Source organism: Streptopelia decaocto (genome assembly GCF_964273445.1).
Source record: "Streptopelia decaocto genome assembly, chromosome: 1".
Classification (NCBI taxonomy): Eukaryota; Metazoa; Chordata; class Aves; order Columbiformes; family Columbidae; genus Streptopelia; species Streptopelia decaocto.
In genome coordinates, this window is record NC_138663.1 from 189,727,322 (window position 1) to 189,742,117 (window position 14,796).

General features: G+C 38.5%; 2 protein-coding genes across 3 annotated transcripts in view; one reads left to right on the forward strand and one right to left on the reverse strand.

The window, feature by feature from the left end:
* POMP (proteasome maturation protein) overlaps positions 1-14,796 on the reverse strand; it is a 138,661-nt gene that overhangs the window by 55,975 nt on the left and 67,890 nt on the right. The window lies entirely within an intron of this gene.
* Positions 1-14,796, forward strand: part of FLT1 (fms related receptor tyrosine kinase 1) — a 118,135-nt gene that overhangs the window by 10,698 nt on the left and 92,641 nt on the right. For both annotated transcript variants that reach the window (XM_082043209.1, XM_082043210.1), the window contains exons 2-3: positions 5,457-5,553; positions 5,856-6,076. In XM_082043209.1, coding sequence (XP_081899335.1) covers positions 5,457-5,553; positions 5,856-6,076 — 318 coding nt within the window. The remainder of the gene's footprint in view (positions 1-5,456; positions 5,554-5,855; positions 6,077-14,796) is intronic.

Below are 14,796 nucleotides of genomic sequence, written 5' to 3' on the forward strand. Positions count from 1 at the left end.
CTGCAGTTGCTTCTTAGTTGCATACATGTGGGTATTTCCGTTCCCTTCAGTGGGATGACTCATAAGGAAATGCTCATAAGCAAGAGTAAAGTCCTGGGCTGCATTTGAACTGAATGACCTGTATTTTAAGGAGCACAGAGAGATGAAGACACTATTAAGAAATCACTTGCACTTTCTTTCCAGTTCAGGAGCATCCTTCACAAAATACATCTTTTGCTGCTTGTGTTTGAATCAGGAGAAAATTATATTTGATGGTGAAAACCACAAAGCATCAGTTATGTTTAACAAGCCTTAAAACATGTGCAAATCCAACAATGACTGAAACAATTACTTCATGATGGATAACTTTATTGCCCACAGATGGCACTTTAAACCCAGAAGGTCAGATTCTTTGTATACACTGAAATTGCAAAGATAAACTGATCATTCTCCTTAACATCTCATTGTGCAGGTGAAAAAAGGTTAGTCAAAATGTTCAAGATAATTGGAGTGGCTGGAAGAGAGCCACTCAGCCTCGACTTAGGAAAAAGACTTTAGAAGTAAAAGATCTGTTAACTTCAAAAAATTTTCTAATAACTTCTAATACAGATTTTTTTTAAACTAGGGCTAGCTTTTGGCTTGACTTTCTTTGGTCAAAAGTAACAGAAATTCACAGTGTATAAAAAGAAATTTAAAATTAAAACCTGGAAAAAATCAGAATGGAGATCATAGTTCAGAATTTGTTCCCAATTTTAAGCTCAGCACATCTATCCTTTTAAGAGAAATTGAGTTTTAGCTAAAATCAGTGTAAGATAATGATCATGTGTGCATGGTTACTCAGATGTCTGTAGAACTGAACTAACACATCATATTGGAAAAACATATGCATGTTCATTTATTTTTTTAATCACTTATAATTGGTGTCTAGTCCTGTAAGGAGCAGGGAGCTGGACTCAATGATCCTTACAGGTCTCTTCCAAGTTGAGATACTTTATGATTCTATGAAATTTTTGTTTACTTTGTTCAGGAAGAGCATTGCCTTCTTTGCAAGGCAGAAAATAACTGAAGAATGTTTATTCTTCTCTTCCTTTGCAAATTACGGTTTATGCCTTCTACTTTCTTATATATATATATATATATTCTCCTTCCCTTACAGAATGGTTAACTTATGTGATCTAAATTAAGGTTTGCTCATTCATTAAGCAGCCCTGTTGACTGACTTTCCAATATATCTAATAAGCCTTCAGAAACAAATAGAATATACCAAAAAAATTCACTCCTTTCCTTATGGGAGGAGATTCCTCAGTTATCAGGATTAATTAGTTCTCTTGTTGTCACATGAAAAGAAGTTGCACCCCTCAATGTAGGTCAGTGTGAGGGTAGGCTGCTGACGGTCGCTTAGTGACAGGCACAATGATAAGTGAACGTGTCCTGTTGAGCCATGACCCTTCAGAAAAGACAGTGTCAAGTAAAATGCCCAGAGAAGGTACATAGAAGACATAATCTGCTTCTAAATATTGACAGTAGGAATTTCCGTGCTATTCTTCTTCCTTTTTCTTTTCTGGTAAGCATGTCAAACTCTATTGCATTTGTAATCTGCATTAGTTTTGAAGAATTTAAAAAAGTAAGGAAGCTAATGACCCATGAATAGATAGGATGTGAAATAAAGCTATTTTTCTTCAAGGCTTAGCTTCTTGCTGGTAGAGCATTGTCTTGCAGACTTGTAAAAGCAACAATATTGGCTTGAAATAAGATCTTTTACTTCATTTTTTTTTGTCAGTGAAAAACTAAATGAATGAATATATAACAAATCTGATATTTCATGCCAAATACACTGACATTAGGTCTTGAATATTAACATGATATATTACTGTGTCTAAAGTGTCTAAAATGTACTTGAGGTCAATGAAGAAACTTTATCTTATATTAATGGGAGCAAAGTTAGACAAACACTAAGCACACCTTAAGATCCCACCCAAAATATTTACAAATACTGCAGTGTCTTTTAGGTATATGTAATAAGATTAAAAGGGCAAAAGCTTCAATTTGTATCCAGTCTATCTGGGTTTCTTTTTTGCCTGCAGGGTGGGGTGAAAAGATTTGGTGGTTTTGTTTGTGTTTTGTTTTGTTTTGTTTGTTTTTGTTTTGTTTTGTTTTGTTCTTGTTTGTTTGGTTTGTTTTAATAACTCTGAGTCAGATCTTCTGAGATACAGGCTTCCAGGATGCATTGAGAGTTTCATGCAGATGTGCTTATATCTTTGCTTATATCACCGTAGAGTTATCAAGAGAAAAGTTTGCAAGATTTCTAATGTTTTCTTGTGCTTCCCCTTTGGTACACTCTGAAAACAACCTCAGCCCACACTCCTAGGGCTGGTTTCCTGGTCTCAGCATGGGTCAGGTGGCAGCACGGTGCTGCATGGCTGGTGCTGCTACTGAGCAGGGGGCTGGTGCCGGTGCTGCTGTGGGTGCTGGTGCTGAGCAAAGGCACGCACTCAGCACCTCAGTCGTGATCAGGCACTGCAGACCTGCCTTGTTCTCAGCACCTGTCACTCACCTGGATTTTCCACCTTTCAGTCAGTTTTACACTTAAAGGAACCTACTTGTCTTGGCTCTAGCAGATAAGCTTTGATTCCAACAGGTTCGTCTGACAGACTGTTACTAATGGGTCTTTATACATACTGACCTGTTTGTAAAAATCTTTGCGTGCTTTCAGCTTTTCTAGAGCCCCAAATAAGGAGCATTTCAGAGGCCAGGTTCCCCTCTGAATCAGGAACAAGATTCATAAAGCTGTATATAAACCCTACGTTCTTGGGAGAGCATGTGAGCCTCCAATTCTGGGATGACAAAAGGAATACAAATGAAATGCAGGAACACAGTGGTTTCATTAAAATGTCAGATTGTTTCATTGGAGGATGTTGACAAACCCGCTCAACAAAGTGCTTGGGTTGCTTTTCACAGAAGCTCCCTGGTCTCAGTTTCTCAGTGTTTAGCTTCAGGAACATTCTTTCAGAACTGCAAATGAGTAGACTCATAGACCGTAAGCATCTATGGGGGACTATCCCATAAAAGTACAGTGTGCTATTTGGCAGACCCAGCATTTCAGAGTTCAGATCCTTAAACAGTAGGTGAGAAAAATGTATGTTTGCAAGACATTGCATAACAAGTTGTTCCTTCAAAGATTTGCTGCATCTTTTTTTTCCTCCCCTCTTAACAGCTGACAGAATATATTTGTTTCTAGTTAGAAGCATGATTGTCTAGACAAATCGCAGAGGAAGTCTGTATATTTGTACAGTATTACCATTCAAATTTCTGGTAATATGTGCAGTGTAGTTCAGAGGACCTCTTTATTCTGAAAACTTGTTATGCCCTTGCTTGAAGCCTGTTTAGATGAGTTATTATATAATAATTTATGTCTATGCTTATGTGTACCCTTTAAACCTTCTTTTGAGTAGGGATGGATGTTGGTATACACAAGAAAACTGCTGGAGCCACAGCTTAAATGAGATATACAGGGCTAAAAAGAAAAATGTAGATCAATGTAACTAATTTAGATGCCAAAGATTAGTTAAAAGTTACACTGTACATTTCCTATATTGTTAAAGAAGGGAAACAGGTTCCTGAAGGCATCTAGCAAACAGTTTTGAAAATCTAATCAGCTATTTGCTTCTTCTCATGGATTGTGCTATGTAGTCTTGGAAGCTGATACAGATCTCTTGTCGCCACTGATGTTATAAGGAATTAGTAGGAAATACTGACAAATGGAGTACAGCTGGCTCCTCAGAAAAGACTCGCAAAACCAGCAGATGGGGGCAGTGCACCTTTGCCTCTTGTACAAAGTATTTGTACTTGTAGCATCTCTCTCCAAAAGTGAAGACTTGGGTTCTAGGCCTTTCTCAGACTGAAGGAGTTCAAGTCCACATCTCGGAACAAAGCTTTTGCCGTTCAGCCTCTAATTTGTGCTTACATCTTCTACTGGGTGAAAGCTGCTGAATTTGGAGCAGCTATTGACTTTGGAGAGTTTATACAGTCAAAATTTAGTTGCCAATCTCAGCCAGAGTTGATGTCCAACAGTTCCTTCTATAGTCAATGAAAGAGGGAGGCCTTTCTAGTGGTTGATCCATAGCAGCTAAATAAGGTTCACATATTTCTACTGTTGGTGCATACAGATGTTCATATTTGGCTGTGGCAGGGACCTCTTCAAAATGCTTAAAATAGCTAAACTGAAAGTATACTTCGCTGTGTTCTTGTGGAAAATCCATATTATCCTTGTATACATGATGCTTCTACTCTCTTAAGTTGAGAAAGAAATGCTTTGTCTTGGAATAAAGTGATCCGGAGTACTCTATGCTCCTCTCTCACAGCACTGAAATCTTCACAAATTTCCCTCAGGTCCAGATTTAGACTTAAACTGGTTTTCAAATTACACTGTTTCAAAATATTTGCTTGTTATGTTCCTAGCTCACGAAACATTTGCTGCCACTGCAAGGGCAACGAGATGGATGACTGTTTCTTAAAGCTTTAAGACAGGCATTTCTGTCTGTTTGCCATGAAAGCTTTTGTGGCCATAGCCCATTATGGGGCAAAGATGCCTTTCCAGAACTTGCTGGCCTGATGTGATGGAAGGTCCTGTGTTCCTTTAGTCTTCTGACCATGGGGCTTTTTCATTGACTTCCTAAAAATTGCCTTCTGTCTGGCTGTTTTCAAGTGTCCTAAGCTACCTCATGTTATACTGACACCCAGGGCTTCACCCATACCATAATGATCTGGCCATGACCAGAGTAATGTTAGCATGCTTGCTTTTTCAATAAGCAGCAAATCTGATCTGGAGAATTCCTTGAACTTGTTCTCAAAATTTGTTGTTGAGCTGCCCAATTACCTTTCGACACCACTTCACTGGTAGAAAGTCTGCAGGTAGTGAGGGACCATAGGTAACAATGCCGTGTCCCTCAGTCAGGAAGGAAAGATCCTTAATCCCCTTTCACACCTTTCAGAACAGTTCCAGCTTTGCAGCAATTTGTTTGAGTGGCAATTTGGTATCTTAGAGGTCAATTTGTGGCTCTTGTTATAGAAGTGGCCAACTTTTACCCTTCCAATTGAAGGGGCTGCCATGGTGGTGTTTTCTAAGGAAAGGCAGCAAGTAGTGCTTGAGGTTATGCTTCCTTGGCTAGACGGGTAGCCGCAGGTCCTGAGCTTTCTTCCTGGTATGCTAAGTGAACAATTTGAGAGCAAAGTTATTGGCTGAAACTTGCATAACTTTCATTTCTACTTTCTTTCCTGAGTAATTCTAATGGAAGATGATGTGAGTCCTCAGTTAGGACAGCAGGATTTCACTCAGAGGAAGAGTATGTGTGATAAGGGGAACATCCTCTTTTCTTTGCTTTCCCCTTCCAGTATAACATAATAAATGCAAGTGGACTTGGAACACCATGATTTGCCATTGTTAATGTTTTTTTTTTTTTTTTCCTTTGTTTTTCTAGGATCTAGTTCAGGATCAAAATTAAAAGTTCCTGAGCTGAGCATAGATGGCATACAGCACATTGTTCAAGCAGGCCAGACTTTAAATCTCACCTGCAGGTAACCAACTGAGTTGGATTCTGATAAATTGGCTGGGAGTTCATGCACCTGACACTTTCTTTTTTTGTAACTGAAATTAGGAAGAAATGAAACCTTATGTTGTGGGGAGAGGTGGGGGAGGGGAGTGAACTTCAATAGCAATTGTTTAATAGTTCTTTGTTGTTTCTGTTGTTGTTTTTGGAAAACAAGATAAAAGAGAACCCCAGAAATAGCCTGATATAATAAAAAAGAAAGCTTGGGAACTGGAGCTGTATAATTGCAGCCCAACATAATTGTTTCAGCTTCCTTATCTGTATTTGCAGGGGGGAAATGGTTCATTCATGGTCTTTGCCTGAAACTCTAAGTAAGGATAGCAAAAGGCTGAAAGTAATTAAATATGCCTGTGGAAAGAATGGGAAGCAGTCCTGCAGCAGTCTGACCTTGAGCAGAACTCAAGCAAGTGACACTGGAAACTATAGCTGCAAATACCCAACAAGTCCAGCAAAAAAGAAGAAGGAATCTACAGTCTATGTATTTATTAACGGTAAGATTACATTTTTTAACACTTCTTGATACTTTCACTTCAGTACAGCAAAATGGATAAATAAGACAGTTCAGCTGTGATTGAATTCAGGGGTTTAAATGATATTTTCAGCCTTGCAAAATGTCATGCTGGTTTACCAATTCATGTATAAAATCTGCTTTCTCAGAGCTTGCAAATACAAGTGCTAGTGTTGTATCTGTTAGGAAGAAAATGAAGAGTGAAAAAGACCCAGTCCAACCAGTTTGCTACAGTAAACAGAACTCCATATGGAAGTAGACTAGAAGTGAAACTGTGAAATGGGTATCAGAGAAATCAAATCTTACAGAATCAGATGATGACTGATGAAAACCGTGTATCTAGTATCACATCCACTTTAACCTAAGATTATAGATTTCTAGGCAGCTGAAGAATGTCAAAGGTATCTATCCAGATCACTGAATTATCTCATGCTGTAGAAAATCACCACTTGCCTGTTAAGTCACATTCAAAAATGTAGTCTGTAGTTCATGTTACAGTTTGTAAAAAATCTAGAATAAATGGAATAAAACTAAACAGAGAACTTTGTTCAGCTAGCAGGATTGTGAAATGTATGGGAAATCCTTGAATTAGGTCAGTTAGACTATAACAAAAATTGCTTTCTGATCCTGTTTTCTTCCAGGATATTAATCAGACACTTCACAGAACAGTTGAATACAATAGACACAATAATAAAAGAAGACATTATAAACACTTTAGGGATTTATTTTAAATTTATATTTTAGTTTTTCTTGACTTTGACAGAAAAAATAATAGATTAATGTAAGCTATCAGGATTCACAGATTTTGAAAGCCCATATTACAGAGAATGTGCAACTGGAAGTTTTCCAAATTATGTGTCTGTTGCTTCTAACGAGTTCACATCAGAGTGACATAGCCTTTGTTTTCATTTTGTGACACAAAGAGTGGGACTGATGCTGTGAAAAAGCAGAATGAAATGGACCTCTCACTACAGTGTTAGAAAATAAGATAGCTCCCCCATTTTTGTGTGTTTTTTATTGAGAATTATTGAATAATTCATGCTGTTCATCCTGCTTTCCTTCATATGCCTTTCAGTAATTAAAAGGGGTTTGTAAGAAAGATGGGGACAGACTTTTTAGCAGGGCCTGTTGAGACAGGACAAGTGATACTGGTTTTAAACCAAAGGAGAGGAGATTCAGGTTGGACATGAGGAAGAATTTTTTTGCAATGAGGGTGGTAAAATACTGGCACAGGTTGCCCAGAGAGGTGGGAGATGCCCCATCCCTGGAGACATTCAAGGCCAGGCTGGATGGGGCTCTGAGAAACTTGATCTAGTTGAAGATGTCCCTGATCATTGTGGGGGGTTGGACTGGATGAACTTTGAAGGTCCCTTCCAACCCAAACTGTTCTATGATTCTATGAAATATACTGTGGAATGTTTTTCTCACCCAACTATTTTCATATAATTCACTGGATATCACACTATGTATACACTCATGGAAGCATAACCAAAGTAGGTTATCAATTTGTTGAGCAACATTTCCTGCTGTCTAGTAAAACATGCAATTTTCTTGGATGATTTTTGCAAGTTTCCCATCATGGGACCTTCTTGAACCTCCCAACTTGGATGTCATCTCTAGCTGAGATCTACCCACAATTCTCTCCATTCACCACACGAGAAGAGCAAGGATGGTTGTGACTGTGCCTGAGAATCTCTCTGCTAAACCTTCTTTATGATATAAGAGATTCCTTTATGTTCCCTTGCACTCATTCCTGTTCAGAGTGTTAATTTTTCAGGATTCTGAATTTTTACAAATGAAAGACAGTCTTTCTAACCCTTCACTGCTTCTGAGATTGTATGTAGCTTGCATATGAAAGAGGACCTCAATCAGATGTATATGAACAAAGGGTATCTGCCTAATTCACGTGGTGATGGAAGAGAAACATACCATAGGAGAAAAACTTTTTGACAGCTTCCCCTCTGCCAATAATCAGTTAAAGAAGAGTACCTGAATGGCTTGGTTTTGTTGACTTCTTTTTTGGGAAGACATTCAGTCATTAAATGTTGAAGTCACGGTTGAAGACAGGATTAGATTACATTTCTCCTCATACCTCACTTGCCAAAGCAGTAAAATTTTTAGATTACAAACCTGGATCAAGCTTAGGCATCTTTGGTACAGTAGTTTTCTGAATTTGAGAATCCTTTTAATTGAAAACCAATATCTCAACAGGTAAGTATTGATTGTGTCTTAGTAAGCACATATGAGAGTTAGAGGAAACTACTGATAATTAGTGAGTCTGCAAACTAACTGCTCACTTAGTGCTTGTCACTTTGCTCTAAGGTGAGGAAAGATATATTAGTCCTCCAAAAATGTACAGTTTGAGGAAGAATTGTTGAACAGGCTGAAAAGAAGCCAGATACTGAGTACCAAAACTCACCCTTTCTGATTGCATAATGTTAGCATTTGGAAAGAAAATACTTAAGGAATCTCTTAATATAAGTTGTTGTATTTGCGAACATGCATAAAATTCAGTTATCTGGCTCAAGTGGTGGTGAGACAGGGGTAACAAAATCCTCTGTGAAGACTAGCTTTCTTGAGCTTGATTTTATTTTAAATGAATTTGTGGGTGCTTAGGAAATAAGCATTTGTAAAATTCAGCTCCCTCCTAGTTCTCTATTGTTTCCTGTGGCAGGACGTTGTGTCAATCCATTTCCCATATTAGCTCCATGTGGATCACCAAGGTGCCTGTTTCCCATGTCTTAGCATGCTGCAGATGAGAACAAATAGTTGCTATTTACAAACACAGAATCCGAATCAGGAAAGTTGATATTGTTTGTACAGGAAGTCATCACTTATTGTTTTAAAAATGTTATTCATTTCCGTAATTAGAGTGATACTGAATATGAACTGGATTAAAAAAAAATAAACCCAGTAAGTCCCTTGGTTCAGTAATGAATGTATGCTAAAACAGAAAATGATCTTCTATAGACAAAACCAAGATGCAGGACACTGAGAAGACTGCAAGTCCCATGTGTCCCAAGATGACTTGAAGCATTTCTGAAGTCCTGTGTTTGGGAACAAGCAGCCTGGTGACTCCTCGTGCAGGAGATAATCCTGACGCCATCCTTTTTTCAGCTGGAGAGGTCACTACTGAGTTGCACAGGGCAGTGAGTGCACAGTGTGTGCCACAGCAACTCTTGACCACACACTGGTCAAGAATTGGGACATCAAGTGAGGGAAATTAATTCTCTTAATAACCTTGGACTTTGCTCTAAGAAAACAAATGGCCTGACTTCCACCACAAACCATGGGAAAAATGTGAAAGCACTGTCTTGGACTAAAAGCTCTTCTCATCTTTGTTTTGTTACGCAACTCCATCCTAGTAGTAAAATGGAAATATTTGTAATGAACACTCACTGCATATATTGGAGTGAGGCATGGGGAATTTTCTGCTCGAAAAGAGATAATTACGGAACAAAGACATTTAAGAAACACTAAATTATTAGCTGTTTTGAAACCTATGTAGATTGGGGACAGTGCTAAAGTTTGTTTTTTTGTTTTTGTTGTTTGGTTGGGTTTTTTGTTTTGTTTTGTTTTCTTTTTTTCTGCCTGCCTTCATTCTGTTATCTTCAAGACACTCTTTTCCAGTTACTGGAGCTCATTCACTTTCATTCAAAAATGTGAAGTTCTCTTCATTCTGTACTCTCATCATCTCTTGCCTTTGATTGTTCCCATGGTATGACAGAGGAAAACCGTACAAGTATTTAAACAAACTTTGATTCAATTTGAAGTGTTGCGACTTTCTGTGATGGAGACAGCTTTCAGCCGTTAATATACAAGAGTAATGCCTTAATTCTGCTGCAAAGGGGAAGTTGTACTTGGCTTTAGCATACTAACTCAACTCCTCTCCTTGTCTCTCCTCACACTCCTGCTGTGCATGTCTTCTGATTGCATACTTTTCCTTGCAAAATGAGACATGTACTGGTTCTTCAATCAAGCACTATTCAAAATATTCTGGTTTTAAAACTGTACCCCTAGCCTGAGTCAGTTGTCTATTCTCTTTCTGTACTCAACAGAGAGAAAAAAGGACCTTCTGGTATATATTTCTCATTGCTGACTTTTAAAGGAATCTGGAGAACAAAGCTTAGAATAGATGTCTTGCTTAGAGATTATTTAAGTAGGTGAGACAAATCAGAGCTGGGTAATTAAAGGTACAAGTCCCAACAGTGCTTGTACTCAGCAATGCCTAAAATGTCAAACATGTCCACTAGTTTTGGATATTTAGCTTGATATGTATCTCAGGTTGGACAATCCAAAATAAAGGGCTTTTGCATTAGTGAATGGTTCAAAATCTAAGCTTTTGAAGTGCAAAACATCTGGGGTTTTGAGTACATTTTCAAACTCAAGAGTTGTATTCTGCAAGTGCTGATCACATGCACCTCCTCGGGAGGTTTGCAAGTGCTGATCGTATGGCACCTCCTTGGGAGGTCCACTTGTAGACAGATAGCTGGATCCAGTCCCAGAACTGACATGGAATTAAGATTTAGCTTGAATGAACTGACTCCTGTAACTCGAAGCGTACTATGTTGCAGAACAGGAAGGGCATCCAAACAATGCCCCAAAAGGTTCTTGATCAGAAGCATCAAAGTAAAAATAATTCAACTCTGGTGAAAAAGGTAATAAGACAAAACACCCTGAAAGCTAACAGAAAGGGAGATTTTCTTCTTCTTTTTCTCTTTTTCTTCTTCTTCTTATTCAGAAATAATGTACTGACAGAGGAACCTGCTGAGGCCTTGGAAACTCCTCCCTTGTGCCTTTTCTCTGTGTTTGCTTTTGACACAGTTTTAACTTATGAGTGGTATGGTTTTGGCTAACATTGTCAGACTTAATAATATGATATCATTTCTCTTATGAAAAAGAAACTAGTTGAAATTAAACTATGCTACAGCTGTATCAAGTATGTGGACACATTTTTAGTCTCTAATGAGGTTCCTGTTACAAAACAGAGCCCTCTAGGACTTGCTGACGTCTATAACCTATAATTGCCGTGCTTTTGTTATTGCATGTACATGGACTTCACATTATAGTACACTGTGAGTGGTGCATGTGTGGACACCTTGGCAGTATCAAAGGCCATGTACTAAGTTCTTCTTCCTCACTGAGGCTTATAGGTTATCCCTCCTAATGAAACAGAAATACATTTCCAAGATGAACCATCACGAGGGAGGATTACACCTGAAAAAGTATCCCTAATGTCCACTGGCCTTTCTAGAGGTTGCTTTCTAAACATAATAATTGCTTTAGTGTGGATTTCCTGGCTAATGTGGGTAAGAATATTTTTTCTTAAGAGTTTTAACACTGGTGTATGTGTGTTACGGACCTACGTTGATGACAGCGTAGTATAACTAGCCCCAAAGGGAAACAAACAAACCCTGCCTAAAAATCACTGTACAATTATGTTAGCAATGCTTTGTGTCTGAATGCTCTCCAGATATATTCACTTTTTTTTTTTTTTTTCTCCCTGGGCTTCTGTGATTATTAATTTATATCTTGAGTCCTCCTTCAATGTTTATAAATCTTTTGAGTACTATTTTACAGGCTAAGAAGATGCCAGAGTGCAAAAGCCCTTCTTGTGGATAAGTGTTGTGCTTCCAGACATATAAAACGAGATTTTTTTTTTTCTTAAGGGACATAGACACATACATCTAAGTAGGTTAAATAGGTGCTTTTCATGGGACATGTTTCATCTCATTGTAACACAAATGCCTAAAACAGGTTAGATGAGTCCCATGGCAGAATTCCCCCTTTCTCCTCAGTGACAACAGTAACAGTTTGGCCACCTAGCTCAGTGGGAAAACAGTGTATTTTAGATTTGGGAGATGATAGTCACTCTTGGTGTGCAAGGTTCTCCTCAAATTACTTCTGAACAGCCCTACTAATTAATCAGGGATAAATAAAGCTAGATGGGGTGAATCCCTATAATGGAAAGGGGAATTTGGCACTTTAATGAAGTTTGCAGGTCTGTACTTTAATAAAGACTTCAGTCCTCTTCACATGCACGAGGGAAAAGTTTATTATGTGAATGTGAGGAAACTGTTTTGGCTCTTCTAGCCTGAAAAAAGCCTTAATGATGAGCTAAGTGTAAGTAGGTATTTTGGAAGAACTTCAGAGGACAAACTTTCAGAGATTTAAAGGAGCTCAGACTTCCCCGCAGAGATTTTTCTTTTTGAAGATGTATGTGTAAGTACTCTGACTTACATAGCTCAGATTATTAAAAACAAAAGAATCCCCAGAACAGTAGCTGAAGCTTGTGGAAATAAAGAACTTTTCCATCTTTTCTGAATTTGGCATTTTAGTGTTGGCTGACGTAGTTGTTTGTGCAAACCCCATAAATAGGCTAGATATGTTACTGATACCAGACATTATATTGCTTGTGTTAAATCTCTCATCAAGTTTGTATCTGGCTGCCAACCAGCTTAATAAAAAGCTGATATTTATGTTCTTTAACAATATAGCAAGTGACCTTCATGGATTTTGTGATTTCATGGATGCTCTTTGTGGTTTCATGTTGATTGTAACTGATAGATATTGTAAGGAACACATTCAAACCAGCACATAGTCATTAATTCCAGACATAATTTAAAAATATGCTAATCTGACTGTTAAAGTAACCTTTAGCATATGCAAATATTTGGACTATCCATCTTTCACTTCGCTACCTTTGCGGGTATCTCTGAAGCAAAAAATCCAAAACCAACCAACCAACCAAAGAAGAATTAAAGAAACCAGGTCAACCCTCTTCCATTCCAAATCCTGATGGAGCTGAATGTATAACTTGGATGTAGTCTTCAAGATAGGTCAGTCCATGACATTGCCTTTATGTCTAGAGCTTTCTGAACATGAAAATAGAGTGAAGCTGGCCCAGAAGACCGCTGGCAGGAGGTTAGGTCATCCCAGATGTGCTGCCAGCCATATGCTCAGGAAAGGATGGCATTTACCTCCCTCCAGGAAGGAATTGTGAGGAAATGTAGCAAGAGCCACTGGCAATAACTAGGGCTATGATGGGAGGGGAAGATGAAAAAGGAGCGGTATTATTTGTGGGACAGAAGGATTTCATGTTGTTGGCATATCCTGCCAATGTGGCATAACCTACCCTGGTGCTGCTGTGGATTCAGCTTTGCATGATCCAGGCTGGTAGAGCCTGCACCAGATTCTGGTCTTGAGGCACTGAGAGTATCCCCTTATGGCCATTAAGACAGAAGGAGAATAAAATCAAAGGGAATCAGGAAAAGCCTCCACACTCATTATAAAAACAAAACTGTGCTAGGAAACATGATGCGTATTTCTTTTAATCAAAAGCAGGAAGACATTTGGAGCACTTGGGGCCATCGATTGCCCTTCGGCCCATGGCGGAAGTCCCCGGTGATGTCAATGGGAGCTCTGCACGCGAATAGCGGGGGCACGGAGACGCCTTGGTGTACCACTGCAGGGAGTGTACCAAGAAAGGCTGTAGCTGGACTTTAAAGCCTACCAAGAGCAGCCAGAGTATTCGGTTGACTTTTATAGAGCATTTCATTGACTTATCCAGACGCAAACATGCATTTCCATTGAAGAAAAAGAAGCAAAGTGTGTTGTTTTGTGCATGTTTCCTGTCTTTGCCTTTCGATGGGCAGGAATTTTGCAAGGTCTGAGCTGCACAACCCCCACTGCCTCAATATTGGCATCAGTCAGTGGTGACACTGTGTCTGCAGACAGCACCAGAGGTCCCCAGAACAGCTCTTCCTCACACTTGTAATGATCTGGAGATTATGATACAGGAAACTACTTTGCAAAGTTTGCTGCTTTGGGGCAGGAGCTCTTAATTTTTTGACAAAGACAAATGAGTCTTGGGAGAGTAGTAAATCCATTTGTGTGGTGATGTTAAAGGGTAGGTGACCTCTTCTGTGGCTGTAGCCCCTGAAAAACAAAAAATATTCTTTTCACCATGCTACAAACACATTCATTCTTGGTCTTTCCTTGAATCATATTGCAGAGGAAACGTCAGCCTAACAAGTCCTTAGGGTATTTTTTATTACATATGCATCCTCTATTACTCATAAGTTCCTTTTGCGATCTCTGTGGATATTTAACACTTATTATTAAATAAAGCATTGAGGTAGTCTTTCATTTCAGAATGTTTGTGCAACAGTTTCATTAAATATCTTTAAGATATTTTTTTTTCTGTATCCTGGGGTACATTTTAGATACTCTGCCTTAGGATTCTCCATAGTATAAATTTGAGTAGAATTTGCTTCCCTTCCTGCTTGATGTCTCAAACAAAACTATTATTGCATATCATAAGAAAAGAAGATCCCAAGGGCAGAACAGTTTTATGACAGTTCATTCTTTTGAAAGAGAAGCAAAAGTAGTGCATTTGAAGAACTACTTGAGTGAACAAAGGTCAGCATGCAAAAGTCTGGGACCAGAACACTTTAGTAAAGTATTACAATTTAAGGTTTTATAAGGGGTCAGTCGTGCTAGCTTTACTGATTTCTTTTCCAAGAAAGATTTCCATTGTTGTTTGTAAGATTTTTGACTCAGTGAAAATAATAGGATTTGCCTGAAAAAACATTGGAGCTGTAGATAAGCACAGAATTAAGATCTGCGTGTTCCACTTTTTTAAGAGTTAAAAGCCAAACCTTATGTGAATTTTGAGTCAGACCGAACCTTCAAATCTGAACA